Here is an 11,990-nt window from a genome sequence, read left to right as displayed (position 1 = left end):
GATTCTGTGCTTCCAACTTCGTGGCAACAGTTTGGGGAAGGCCCTTTTCTGTTTCAGCATGACAATGCCACCGTGCACAAAGCGAAGTCCATACAGAAATGTTTTGTCTAGATCGGTGTGGCATTCACGGAGCCCTGACCTCAACCCCATCGAACACCTTTGGGATGAATTGGAACACTGACTGAGAGCCAGGCCTAATCGCCCAACATCAGTGCCAAACCTCACTAATGCTCTTGTGGCTGAATGGAATCAAGTCCCTGCAGCAATGTTCCAACATCTAGTGGAAAGCCTTCCCAGAAGAGAAGCATGCTAGCAGATACCCATAGACGTCCAGTCATTGCGCTAACGCTAGTTAGCATTGGCTTGCGAAACTACCTCTAACTTCCTTCATACTGGACACATAAAAATGATATCCACAAGTTCATCTGACTCTGGGGAAGTAGATAAAGGGCCTCATTGCCAAAATCCTGATGTATCCATTTAAGGCCTGCAGTGTGAACAAGGCTTTAGAGGGCCTCCAGGCAGAGCTGCATGGTGGGGACTAGTTAAAGAGCCAGTGCAATTGAGACAACATGAGCCCCATGGTGGAGTTGCTTCTCCGTGGGGACCACAAACCTTACTGAAGACAGTGTGTTGTGGTAGCCAGGTGGACCTCATGACATACAGTACATTCGTAAAGTATTCAGATCACTTGACTTTTTCCACATTTCGTTACATTACAGCCTTATTCTAAAATAGATTAAAATGTATTTTTAGAAAACAATAGAAAACATGAAAACATAGACAGTATAAAAAACATTAGCTGTAAGCAAAACATCATTCACATTAAACACCTTGCGTTTCTATAAAACACAAAGGGCATATTTTACTTGCCGTTGCAATAAGAAATAGATTTCACACGAAGTTATAGAAAATAAGTATTAACAGGTGTGATGATGATGACCCTTAGGATTCCTACCACATCCTGTATTAGGAGGAAACTCACAAAAAAATAATTGTCTGCAAGACAATAATATTCAATCATCCTATTGGCAAGGTAATCATTCAGAATCCTTTAAGAGTGACCAGCTGTTCCACACCGGTATCAGTCACACATAAATAACTGGATTCAATAATTTTTCATGAAAATGTGTTGAGAGAGTCAGGTACCAGAAGTCCTTTCATTCAACAGATTTCCTCGTTATGTCTAACACTGTCCTCTCCAAAGCCCATCCATCCCATCACAACTTCATCAGGCTGTTCTTCTCTGGTCACCTCGTCCTCGTGCCCCTCACTGGCATATAATACCTCAGTTCCTTCCAGAAGCGTGAGGACAAGGAAAGAGAGGGTGAGGAGAGAGGGGACGAAGCCAGCTCCCCTCTCTTCTCCTCCACCTCCTCCTCTTCTCCCCACCTCCCACACCTCAACCCTCTGCTACTCTTCCACCAGCAGACGGCGCCCTGGCGCTCCCGGAGGTGGCGCACCGACTCGGGGAAGAGGGTCAGCTGTGTGGGGGAGACCTCCTCCAGCTCCACAAGGACCACCTTAAGGGAGCCCTCCAACAGGGCACAGTGCAAGGCCGTCTGCCTCTCGAAGCTCTGCCAGGCCTCCAGGACACCACTGCTGCTGTCACTGTGGCTTCCACTGCAGAACGTAGAGCCAGAGTAGACCAGGAGGAGACGCCGGCTTGCCAGCATGCTCTCCTCCACTGCATCTACTATGGCTAGAGAGGGAGGAGGGAGGAGAAGAGGGGGAAAGGGAGGAGGGAGGAGAAGAGGGGGAAAGGGAGGAGAGAGGAGGGAGGAGAAGAGGGGGAAAGGGAGGAGGGAGGAGAAGAGGGGGTCAGGGAGCAGGGGAAATTGTTATTAAAACATTGTTCTACCATTGAAATGGTTTCTGAAGGTCTTTATGATTTCAGAAAGGTTTCACATATTTCATCATCATGCTACTTATGTACTAATGCCAAGGCTAACTTAGTCTTCTGGAACCTGGAGCCTCAGGGTCGAGCTGAGATGTCATACCTTCCCCTGGTAGGCTGTCCCGGCCCAGTATGAACAGCCTGTAGCCACACCTCCCCTCCAGAACCTGGGGCAACATGTGGAGGGCAAACATCTCTGCCTCCCCACAGGCTCCGCCCCCATCCCCAAACAGACGGGGGTATGCCACGTATGCATCATACAACTTCCCATCAGAGTCTGCCACATGCAGGATAGGGACAGGTAAAACAAAATAGATGTGTTAGTGCTGGGCTAGAGCAAAAGCCTCCACAAACCTGCCTAACAGAGGAGGCTTGGTTATTTATGACACCATAGTTGCTTGTGTTTTATGGTTACATGGCCTATTTAGTGCCTTGTATCAAACTTCCTCTCTGTTTCCTCTGAGTCATGGAAAATGCTGTGCTTGCATAGCTGTGGGATGTGCTACAATACATTGCTACACTTGCTACTGATTTTACTTGTGGTCAGGTGGGGAGTGGGAAACAAGTGTTGGATTCTAGCTTGGAATATACTTATTCATGTTACCATATTAGAACCGGGTGTATGGAAAGTTACTGAGTGAGAAAGGGGAGTGCAGAGCTTACATTCTGTTGGAAAATTTTATTCTTAAATCTCATGTACCCTATAGAGAGAGGCAAAGGGCAACAGTCTGGTTTCAGTCACTGCTAAGGTAGGACAGCCGTGGAGTAGGGAGGAGTGAGGAATTCGGCCCGAGGTCAGGTCAGATGAAGTGAGGAGGAACAGTCAGTCCTGTCACACACATACAGTTGAAGTCGGAAGTTTACATACCCCTTAGCCAAATACATTTAAACTCAGTTTTTCACAATTCCTGACATTTAATCCTAGTAAAAATTCCCTGTTTTAGGTCAGTTAGGATCACCACTTTATTTTAAGAATGTGAAATGTCAGAATAATAGTAAAGAGAATGATTTATTCAGCTTTTATTTATTTCATCACATTCCCAGTGGGTCAGAAGTTTACATACACTCAATTAGTATTTGGTAGCATTGCCTTTAAATTGTTTAACTTGGGTCAAACGTTTCGGGTAGCCTTCCACAAGCTTCCCACAATAAGTTGGATGACTTTTGGTCCATTCCTCCTGACAGAGCTGGTGTAAGAGGCCTCCTTGCTCGCACACGCTTTTTCAGTTCTGCCCATAATGTTCTATAGGATTGAGGTCAGGGCTTTGTGGTGGCCACTCCAATACCTTGACGTTGTTGTCCTTAAGTCATTTTGCCACAACTTTGGAAGTATGCTTGGGGTCATTGTCCATTTGGAAGACCCATTTGCGACCAAGCTTAAACTTCCTGACTGATGTCTTAAGATGTTGCTTCAATACATCCACATAATTTTCCTTCCTCATGATGCTATCTACTTTGTGAAGTGCACCAGTCCCTCCTGCAGCAAAGCACCCTCACAGCATGATGCTGCCACCCCCGTGCTTCACAGTTGGGATGGTGTTCTTCAGCTTGCAAGCCAACTTTAAAGGCACGGTCAACTTAGTGTATGTAGACTTCTGACCCACTGTAATTGCTGTGAATTATATGTGAAATAATCTGTCTGTAAACAATTGTTGGAAAAATTACTTGTGTCATGCACAAAGTAGATGTCCTAACCGACTTGCCAAAACTATAGTTTGTTAAAAAGAAATTTGTGGAGTGGTTGAAAAACAAGTTTTAATGACTGTATGTAAACTTCCAACTTCAACTGTATATTTCCATGCCCATGAAGGTTCTAGCAGGAGGCTACACCAATGAGAGGAACCAAATACGTTCCTGACTAGCAACAGAGATGTATTGGCTGTCTAGATATGCAAGGGGTTGACTCCGCCTAGTAGGAAGGTATAAATATATGTGATTGTGTAAACATCTTTGTCTTTGCAGCTGTATGACCCAGTGGGTGAATAAACTTTGTTTGAGCTTTTTCTAGTTGTCCGTTTGAGTTTTTACTCAGTTTGTTCAGAACCTAACACAAGCAATGCAACATGCGTGTGTGTGTGGGTTTAAGTGTGGGCCTGGGGGTTTGTGGGGAGACATGCTGTATGTGCATTTCTGTCTGTATCTGGTGTAGGAATGTATATTTATGTTAGTGCGAGTTTCCATTTCGTGAAAGCACAGTATGCAATGAGTCTGCAGATAGTGTGTGTGTGTGCATGAGTGTGTGCATGTCTGCGTGTGCGCGCTCAGGCATGTTTCTATTAATGTTTCCATGAGTGTGCTTGCGCAGTATATGTGCGGTAAAGTGTCTCTCATTGCGTACCTGTGTTTGTGTAGAGAAGCGGGAACATCCTCCTGAGCGACAGCACTGGTCAGTAGTACCCCAATAGGGAGCAGGTAGTTTGGATCTGTGCAGAAAAAGAGAGAAGATAGCATTTATAACAGTTTTTTCAAAAGTGGTGAGGTTGCAGTTGTTATAATACACTATCAAAACAAGGGTAAAGGGACAGGATAATATGTGTGTGATCTCTTTTGAAACACCTTTATGTTATCCTCCAGACAGTATTGTCTAACGTGTAGGCTGTAGTATGAAGAAGGCTAAAGAAATGCCTCTGTCACTGGAAACCAAACACGTGTAGTTGATGTAAAAGTCTTCCTCTTCCACCATCAAGAAATTCAAATGACGCTCCAACCATACACCCTCCTCCTCTTCTTCTCTCCACTCCCTGCTCTGGGGGGGAGACAGACAAGTTCCCCCTTGTGAACGCACAATCAAACCATCATGGCAACAGTTAACATAACATACACTGTTATTGGCGCCTGAGGGGATGGGTGCCGTTTTACAGGCTCCTAACCAACTGTGCTATTTTGTGTGGTTTTTTCCATTGTTTGTAACCTTTTTTGTACATAATGTTGCTGCTACCGTCTCTTATGACCGAAAATAGTTTCTGGATATCAGAACAGTGATTATTCACCTCGAACTGCACAAAGATTTTTTTATTTAATGAGTCTTACAGAAGGGATATACTGTTTCTCCGAGACCAGGCCCAAATCCCGTCATTCGTGTGAAGAAAAGACAGAGGTACAGGGGGCGGAGATCGGGTGCCTTGTGAGAATTTTTCGGAACCCGCCTCTACCATCCGTTCTATTGGCCAACGTGCAATCACTGGAGAATAAACTGGATGAGCTCCGTTCTAGACTATCCTACCAACGGGACATTAATAACTGTAATAGCTTATGTTTCACCAAGTCGTGGCTGAACGACGACACGGATAATATACAGTTGGCTGGATTTCCGTGCATCGGCAGGACAGAAGCGGTGCTCCTAGTGGCCAGGAACTTTAATGCAGGCAAACTTAAATCCATTTTACCTCATTTCTACCAGCATATCACATCTGCAACCAGAGGGAAAAAAAACCTAGACCACTTTTACTCCACACACAGTGACGCATACAAAGCTCTCCTTCGCCCTCCATTTGGCAAATCTGACCATAATTCTATCCTGCTGATTCCTGCTTTCAAGCAAAAACTAAAGCAGGAAGCACCAGTGACTCTGTCAATAAAAAAGTGGTCAGATGAAGCAGATGCTAAGCTACAGGACTATTTTGCTAGCACAGACTGGAATGTCTTCCGGGATTCTTCCGATGGCATTGAGGAGTACACCACATCAGTCACTGGCTGTCACTGTTTTGCTAGCACAGACTGGAAGAAATCCCGCTATGCCATCAGACTAACCATCAAACAGGCAAAGCGTCAATACAGGACTAGGATTGAATTCTACTACACCGGCTCTGATACTCGTCAGATGTGGCAGGGCTTGCAAACTATTACGGATTACAAAGGGAAACCCAGCAGCGAGCTGCCCAGTGACGCGAGCCTATTAGATGGGCTAAATGCCTTTTATGCTCGCTTCGGGGCAAGCAACACTGAAGCATGCATGAGAGCACCAGCTGTTCCAGACGACTGTGTGATCACGCTCTCCGTAGCCTTTAAACAGGTCAACATTCACAAGGCCGCGGGGCCAGACGGATTACCAGGACGTGTACTCAGATCCTGCATGGACAAACTGGCAAGTGTCTTCACTGACATTTTCAACCTTTCCCTGAGCAAGTCTGTAACACCTACATGTTTCAAGCAGGCCACCATAGTCCCTGTGCCCAGAAAAGCGAAGGTAACCTGCCTAAATGACTACCGTCCCGTAGCACGTCGGTAGCCATGAAGTTCTTTGAAAGGCTGGTCATGGCTCACATCAACACCATCATCCCGGAAACCCTAGACCCACTCCAATTTGCATACCGCCCCCATGGATCAACAGATGACGCAATCTCAATCGCACTCCACACTGCCCTTTCCCACCTGGACAAAAGGAACACCTATGTGAGAATGCTGTTCATTGACTACAGTTCAGCGTTCAACACCATAGTGCCTACAAAGTTCATCACTAAGCTAAGGACCCTGGGACTAAACACCTCCTTCTGCAACTGGATCTTGGACTTCCTGACGGGCCGCCCCCAGGTGGTAAGGGTAGGCAACAACACATCTGCCAAGCTGATCCTCAACACTGGGGCCCCTCAGGGGTGCATGCTTAGTCCCCTCCTGTACTCCCTGTTCACCCATGACTGCGTGGCCAAGCACGACTCCAACACCATCATTAAGTTTGCTGACGACACAACAGTGGTAGGCCTGATCACCGACAACGATGAGACAGCCTAAAGGGAGGAGGTCAGAGACCTGGCAGTGTGGTGCCAGGACAACAACCTCTCCCTCAACGTGATCAAGACAAAGGAGCTATCGTGGACTACAGGAAAAGGAGGGCCAAACACGCTCCTATTCACATCGACAGGGCTGTAGTGGAGCTGGTCGAGAGTTTCAAGTTCCTTTGTGTCAACATTAATCAAATGGCCACCTGGACTATCTACATTGACACCCCGCCCTCCCTTTGTTTTTACACTGCTGCTACTCGCTGTTTATTATCTATGCATAGTCACTTTACCCCTACCTACATGTACAAATTACTTCGACTAACCTGTACCCCCGCTGATTGACCTGGTACTGGTACACCCTGTATTTAGCCTCGTTATTGTTATTTTATTGTTACTTTTTATTTGATTTTTTACTTTATTTTATTTAGTAAATATTTTCTTAACTCTATTTCTTGAACTGCATTGTTGGTTAAGGGCTTGTAAGTAAGCATTTCACGGTAAGGTCTACACCTGTTGTATTCGACGCATGTGACAAATAAAATGTGATTTGATTTGATTTTGTGAAGTTCCAAAGTTTCAAAGCAAGCACTATGTATTAAGGTATATGGAGCCTATCTTAATCTCAGTGGTATACCTGATACGATACCAACAGTTTAGATACTATACAGTAGAACATCCATCTGGATGACACAGAATACAGGCATATACAGTGCCGTGAAAAAGTATTTTCTCCTTTCTGATTTTCTCTATTTTTGCATATTTTTTATACTGAATGTTATCAGATCTTCAACCAAAACCTAATATTAGATAAAGGAACCTGAGTGTACAAATAACAAACCCAAAAATTATACTTATTTTATTTATTTAATTAACAAAGTTATGCAAGTGTGAAAAAGTAACTGCCCCCTTACACTCAATAACTGGTTGTGCCACCTTTAGCTGCAATGACTGCAACCAAATGCTTCCTGTAGTTGTTGATCAGTCTCTCACATCACTGTGGAGGAATTTGGCCCACTCTTGCATGCAACATTTTTGGGTTTTCAAGCATGAACTGCTAGTTTCAAGTCCTACCACAACATCTCAATTGGAATTAGGTCTGGACTTTGACTAGTAAATTACAAAACTTCAAATGTGTTGCTTTTTAACCATTTTCAAGTAAACTTGAATATGTGTTTTGGATCATTGTCTTGCTGCATGACCCAGCTGTGCTTCAGCTTCAGCTCACAGACAGATGGCCTTACATTCTCCTGTAGAACGTAATGGGACCCATGTCGTCCAAAAAGTTATACTTTTGACTCATCTGTCCATAGAACATTCTTCAAAGAGTCTTGATGATTCAGGTGCTTTTTGGCAAACTTGAGTCAACTTTTTGGATGAGATGGGTCCCATTATGTCTGGCGAAAAGCAAACACTGCATTACACAGTAAGAACTTCATACTGTAAGTCAAGCATGGTGGTGGTATTGTGATGGTTTGGGGATGCTTTGCTGCCTCAGGACCTGGACGACTTGACTTAATAGAAGGAACCATGAATTCTGCTCTGTATCAGAGAATTCTACAGGAGAATGTCATGCCATCCGTCTGTGAGCTGAAGCTGAAGCGCAGCTGGGTCATGCAGCAAGACAATGATCCAAAACACACTTATCTCCCTCACTAACTTTAAGCATCAGTTGTCAGAGCACCTTACCGATCACTGCACCTGTACACAACCCATCTGAAATTAGCCCGCCCAACTACCTCATCCCTATATTGTTATTTATTTTGCTCATTTGTACCCCAGTATCTCTATTTGCACATCATCTCTTGCACATCTATCATTCCAGTGTTAATACTAATTGTAATTATTTTGCACTATAGCCTATTTATTGCCTTACCTCCATAACTTGCTACATTTGCACACACTGTATATGTATTTATTTCTGTTGTATTTTTGACTTTGTTTTGTTTTACCCCATATGTAACTCTGTGTTGTTGTTTTTATCGCACTGCTTTGCTTTATCTTGGCCAGGTCGCAGTTGTAAATGAGAACTTGTTCTCAACTGGTTTACCTGGTTAAATAAAGGTGAAAAAAAAATCAAGTCTACATGAAAATGGTTAAAAAGCAACACATTTGTAGAATTATTACAGTGTGTATTGCGATACTGTTGTGTTGTCTCAACCTACCTTTGTGATTCCTGAAAGATGCGCTCTGAGACAATTTTGGAAATGGAGTTATTGCTAGCTTTCCAATTCAAATCCGTGCAACATTTATTCCCCACACTCGGCACAAACACCCGACACATCTTACTGAAGGAAGAACCTAGGGGGCAAACATTGAATTCTTTATTTGGATCATGAATGAAAATAAATAATAAACTCACGCACGCACGCGCACACACACACACACACACACACACACACACAAACACACACAAACACACACACACGTTCTCTAGTGGTTTACTCACCCAGATCTGCTTTGATGATCTCATTGGCAGGTTCAACCACTTTGGGCTCCAGGCAATACTGCACTGAAATTATGACAATGATTCATAAACATCATAGAAAGACACAGAAATATTCAGTCACCTGACCCTATAGAAAACAACCCTTTCTAAGCTCTCAAAGAGCAAAGTTTCAAAGCAGCCTCTATGAACTCATAACCTCTGATTCAGGGTCATATACGGTGCCTTCAGAAAGTATTCACACACCTTGACTTTTTCCACGTTTTGTTGTGTTACAGCTTGAATTTGAAATTGATGCAATTTAGATTTTTGTATCAATGGCCTACACACAATACCCCATAATGTCAAAGTGGAATGTTTTTAGAAATGTTTACAAATTAATTAAAAATGATGAAATGTCTTGAGTCAAGAAGTATTCAATGCCTTAGTAATGGCAGGCCTAAACAAGTTCAGGAGTAAAATGTTGCTTAACAAGTCACATTATAAGTTGCATGGACTCACTCTGTGTCACGCCCTGGCTCTAGGGACTCTTTTATGTTGAGCCAGGGTGTGTAGAGTCTATGTTTTGTGTTCATTGTTTCAGTATCTAGTTCATGTGTTTCTGTGTTGGCCAGGGTGGTTCTCAATCAGAGGCAACGAGAATCAGCTGTTGCTTGTTGTCTCTGATTGGGACCCATACTTAGGCAGACGTTTGGCAGTTGTGTTTTGTGGGATCTTGTTCCGTGTTGGTTTGTGTTTGTTACCAAGGACTTCACGTATCGTTTTGTTGTTTTTGTTCGTGTGGTGAATATAAATAAAGTATGATTGCATTCCACGCTGCGCCTTGGTCCGCTCCTTTTGACGATCGTGACAGAAGATCCCACCATAACAGGACCAAGCAGCGTGTCCAGGAGCAGACAGCCTGGACTTGGGAGGAGATATTGGACGGGAAAGGGTCCTGGACTTGGGAGGAGATCCAGGCCGGTATGGATCGCCGTCCGTGGGAGGAGACGGTGGAGGCGCGCCGTAGAGAGGAGCAGCGGCGCCAACCGGGCCGACGTCGGACACGCAAGAGGCAACCCCAATAAATTTTTAGGGGGGGGCACACGGCATGGACGACGGAGCTGCTGGAGGCAGCTACAGGGCGAGGTTGGGGATTAGGAGAGTAGGCCACCGGGTTTGGGGGGCCGGAAGGGAGGTTGGCGGAGCCTAGAGGTAGAGCAGAGCCAACTCCCCGTACTCAGGCTAGGCAGCGTGAGACTGGGCAGGTTCCGAGATATGCGGAGCTGCGTACAGTCCGGTACGTCCTGTGCGAGCACCACGCACGTGTCGTGCTAAGGTGGGCATGCAGCCAGGACGGAGTGTGCCGGCTCAACGCTCGTGGCCTCCAGTACCACTCCTCGGTCCCGGATATCCTGCGCCAGTGTCACGTGCTGTTGTGCCAGTACGTGTACACAGCCCTGTACGTCCTGTGCTGATGCCTCACACAGAGTGTGTTAAGATAGGCATTCAGCCAGGACGGGTTGTGTCAGCTCTTCGTTCCAGACCTCCAGTCCGTCTCCACAGCCCGGTCCGGCCTGTTCCTGCCCCTCGTACCAAGACTGTGGTGCGTGTCGCCAGCCCGGCCCGGCCCATTCCTGCTCCCCGCACCAAGTCAGTGGTGCGCGTCGTCAGCCCGGCCCGGCCCGTTCCTGCTCCCCGCACCAAGCCAATGGTGCGCGTTGCCAGCCCGGCCCGGCCTGTTCCTGCCCCTCGCACTAAGCCTATGGTGCGCGTCGCCAGCCCGGTCCGACCTGTTCCTGCTCCCCGCACCAAGCCTATGGTGCGCTTCGTCAGCCCGGCCCGGCCCGTTCCTGCTCCCCGCACCAAGCCAGGGGTGCGCGTCTTCAGCCCGGTCCGGCCCGTTCCTGCTCCCCGCACCAAGTCAGGGGTGCGCGTCGTCAGCCCGGTCCGGCCCATTCCTGCTCCCCGCACCAAGCCTGTGGTGCGCGTCGTCAGTCCGGCACAGCCCGTGCCCATTTCACCGGTGCCTGGTCAGGTACCGGTCAGCTGCTCCACACCGGAGCCTAAGCAATCCGCTCCACCGGTGTCCAGTCCAGCTCCAGCCAGCGGGGCCAGACCAGACCAGGGGCACTACGGGGGGGTTATTAGAGGGTGGTGGTCACGCCCGGAGCCGGATCCGCCTCCGATGAAGAATGCCCACCCGGCCCTCCCCTGCTCGGTTTATGTTGGCGCGGTCGCAGTCCGCGCCTTTGGGGGGGGGGGGGGGTACTGTCACGCCCTGGCTCTAGGGACTCTTTTATGTTGAGCCAGGGTGTGTAGAGTCTATGTTTTTTGTTCATTATTTCAGTATCTAGTTCATGTGTTTCTGTGATGGCCGGGGTGGTTCTCAATCAGAGGCAACGAGAATCAGCTGTTGCTTGTTGTCTCTGATTGGGACCCATACTTAGGCAGACGTTTGGCAGTTGTGTTTTGTGGGATCTTGTTCCGTGTTGGTTTGTGTTTGTTACCAAGGACTTCACGTATCGTTTTGTTGTTTTTGTTCGTGTGGTGAATATAAATAATGTATGTTCGCATTCCACGCTGCACCTTGGTCCGCTCCTTTTGACGATCGTGACACTCTGTGTGCAATAACAGTGTTTCAAATGATTTTTGAATGACTACCTCATGTCTGTACCCCACACATACAGTACAATTATATGTAAGGTCCCTAAGTCAAGCAGTGAATTTCAAACACAGATTCAACAACGAAGACCAGGGAGGAAAACCTGGTTCCGTCTGCTTTCCACCAGGTACTGGGAGATGAATTCACCATTCAGCAGGTCAATAACCTTAAACACAAGGCCAAATCTACACTGAAGTTGCTTACGAAGAATACAGTGAATGTTCCTGAGTGGCCGAGTTACAGTTTAGACTTAAATCTGCTTGAAAATCTATGGCAAGACCTGAAAAT

General features: G+C 46.4%; 1 protein-coding gene across 1 annotated transcript in view; it reads right to left on the bottom strand.

Moving 5' to 3' along the window:
* Positions 1-1,074: 1,074 nt before the first annotated feature.
* Positions 1,075-11,990, bottom strand: part of LOC311125550 (interleukin-1 receptor type 1-like) — a 57,120-nt gene continuing 46,204 nt past the window's right edge. The window contains exons 6-10 of the mRNA XM_084199584.1: positions 9,062-9,124; positions 8,778-8,913; positions 4,487-4,638; positions 2,001-2,174; positions 1,075-1,702 (exon numbers count right to left, since the gene is read on the bottom strand). Of these exons, the coding sequence (XP_084055710.1) occupies positions 1,251-1,702; positions 2,001-2,174; positions 4,487-4,638; positions 8,778-8,913; positions 9,062-9,124 (977 nt within the window). The 3' untranslated portion in view covers positions 1,075-1,250. The remainder of the gene's footprint in view (positions 1,703-2,000; positions 2,175-4,486; positions 4,639-8,777; positions 8,914-9,061; positions 9,125-11,990) is intronic.

The sequence above is a fragment of the Coregonus lavaretus genome (genome assembly GCF_964263955.1).
Source record: "Coregonus lavaretus genome assembly, contig: HAP1_SCAFFOLD_705, whole genome shotgun sequence".
In the NCBI taxonomy this organism is placed as follows: domain Eukaryota; kingdom Metazoa; phylum Chordata; class Actinopteri; order Salmoniformes; family Salmonidae; genus Coregonus; species Coregonus lavaretus.
Note: the sequence above shows the minus strand (reverse complement) of the source record. Positions and strands in the feature narration are given on the sequence as shown.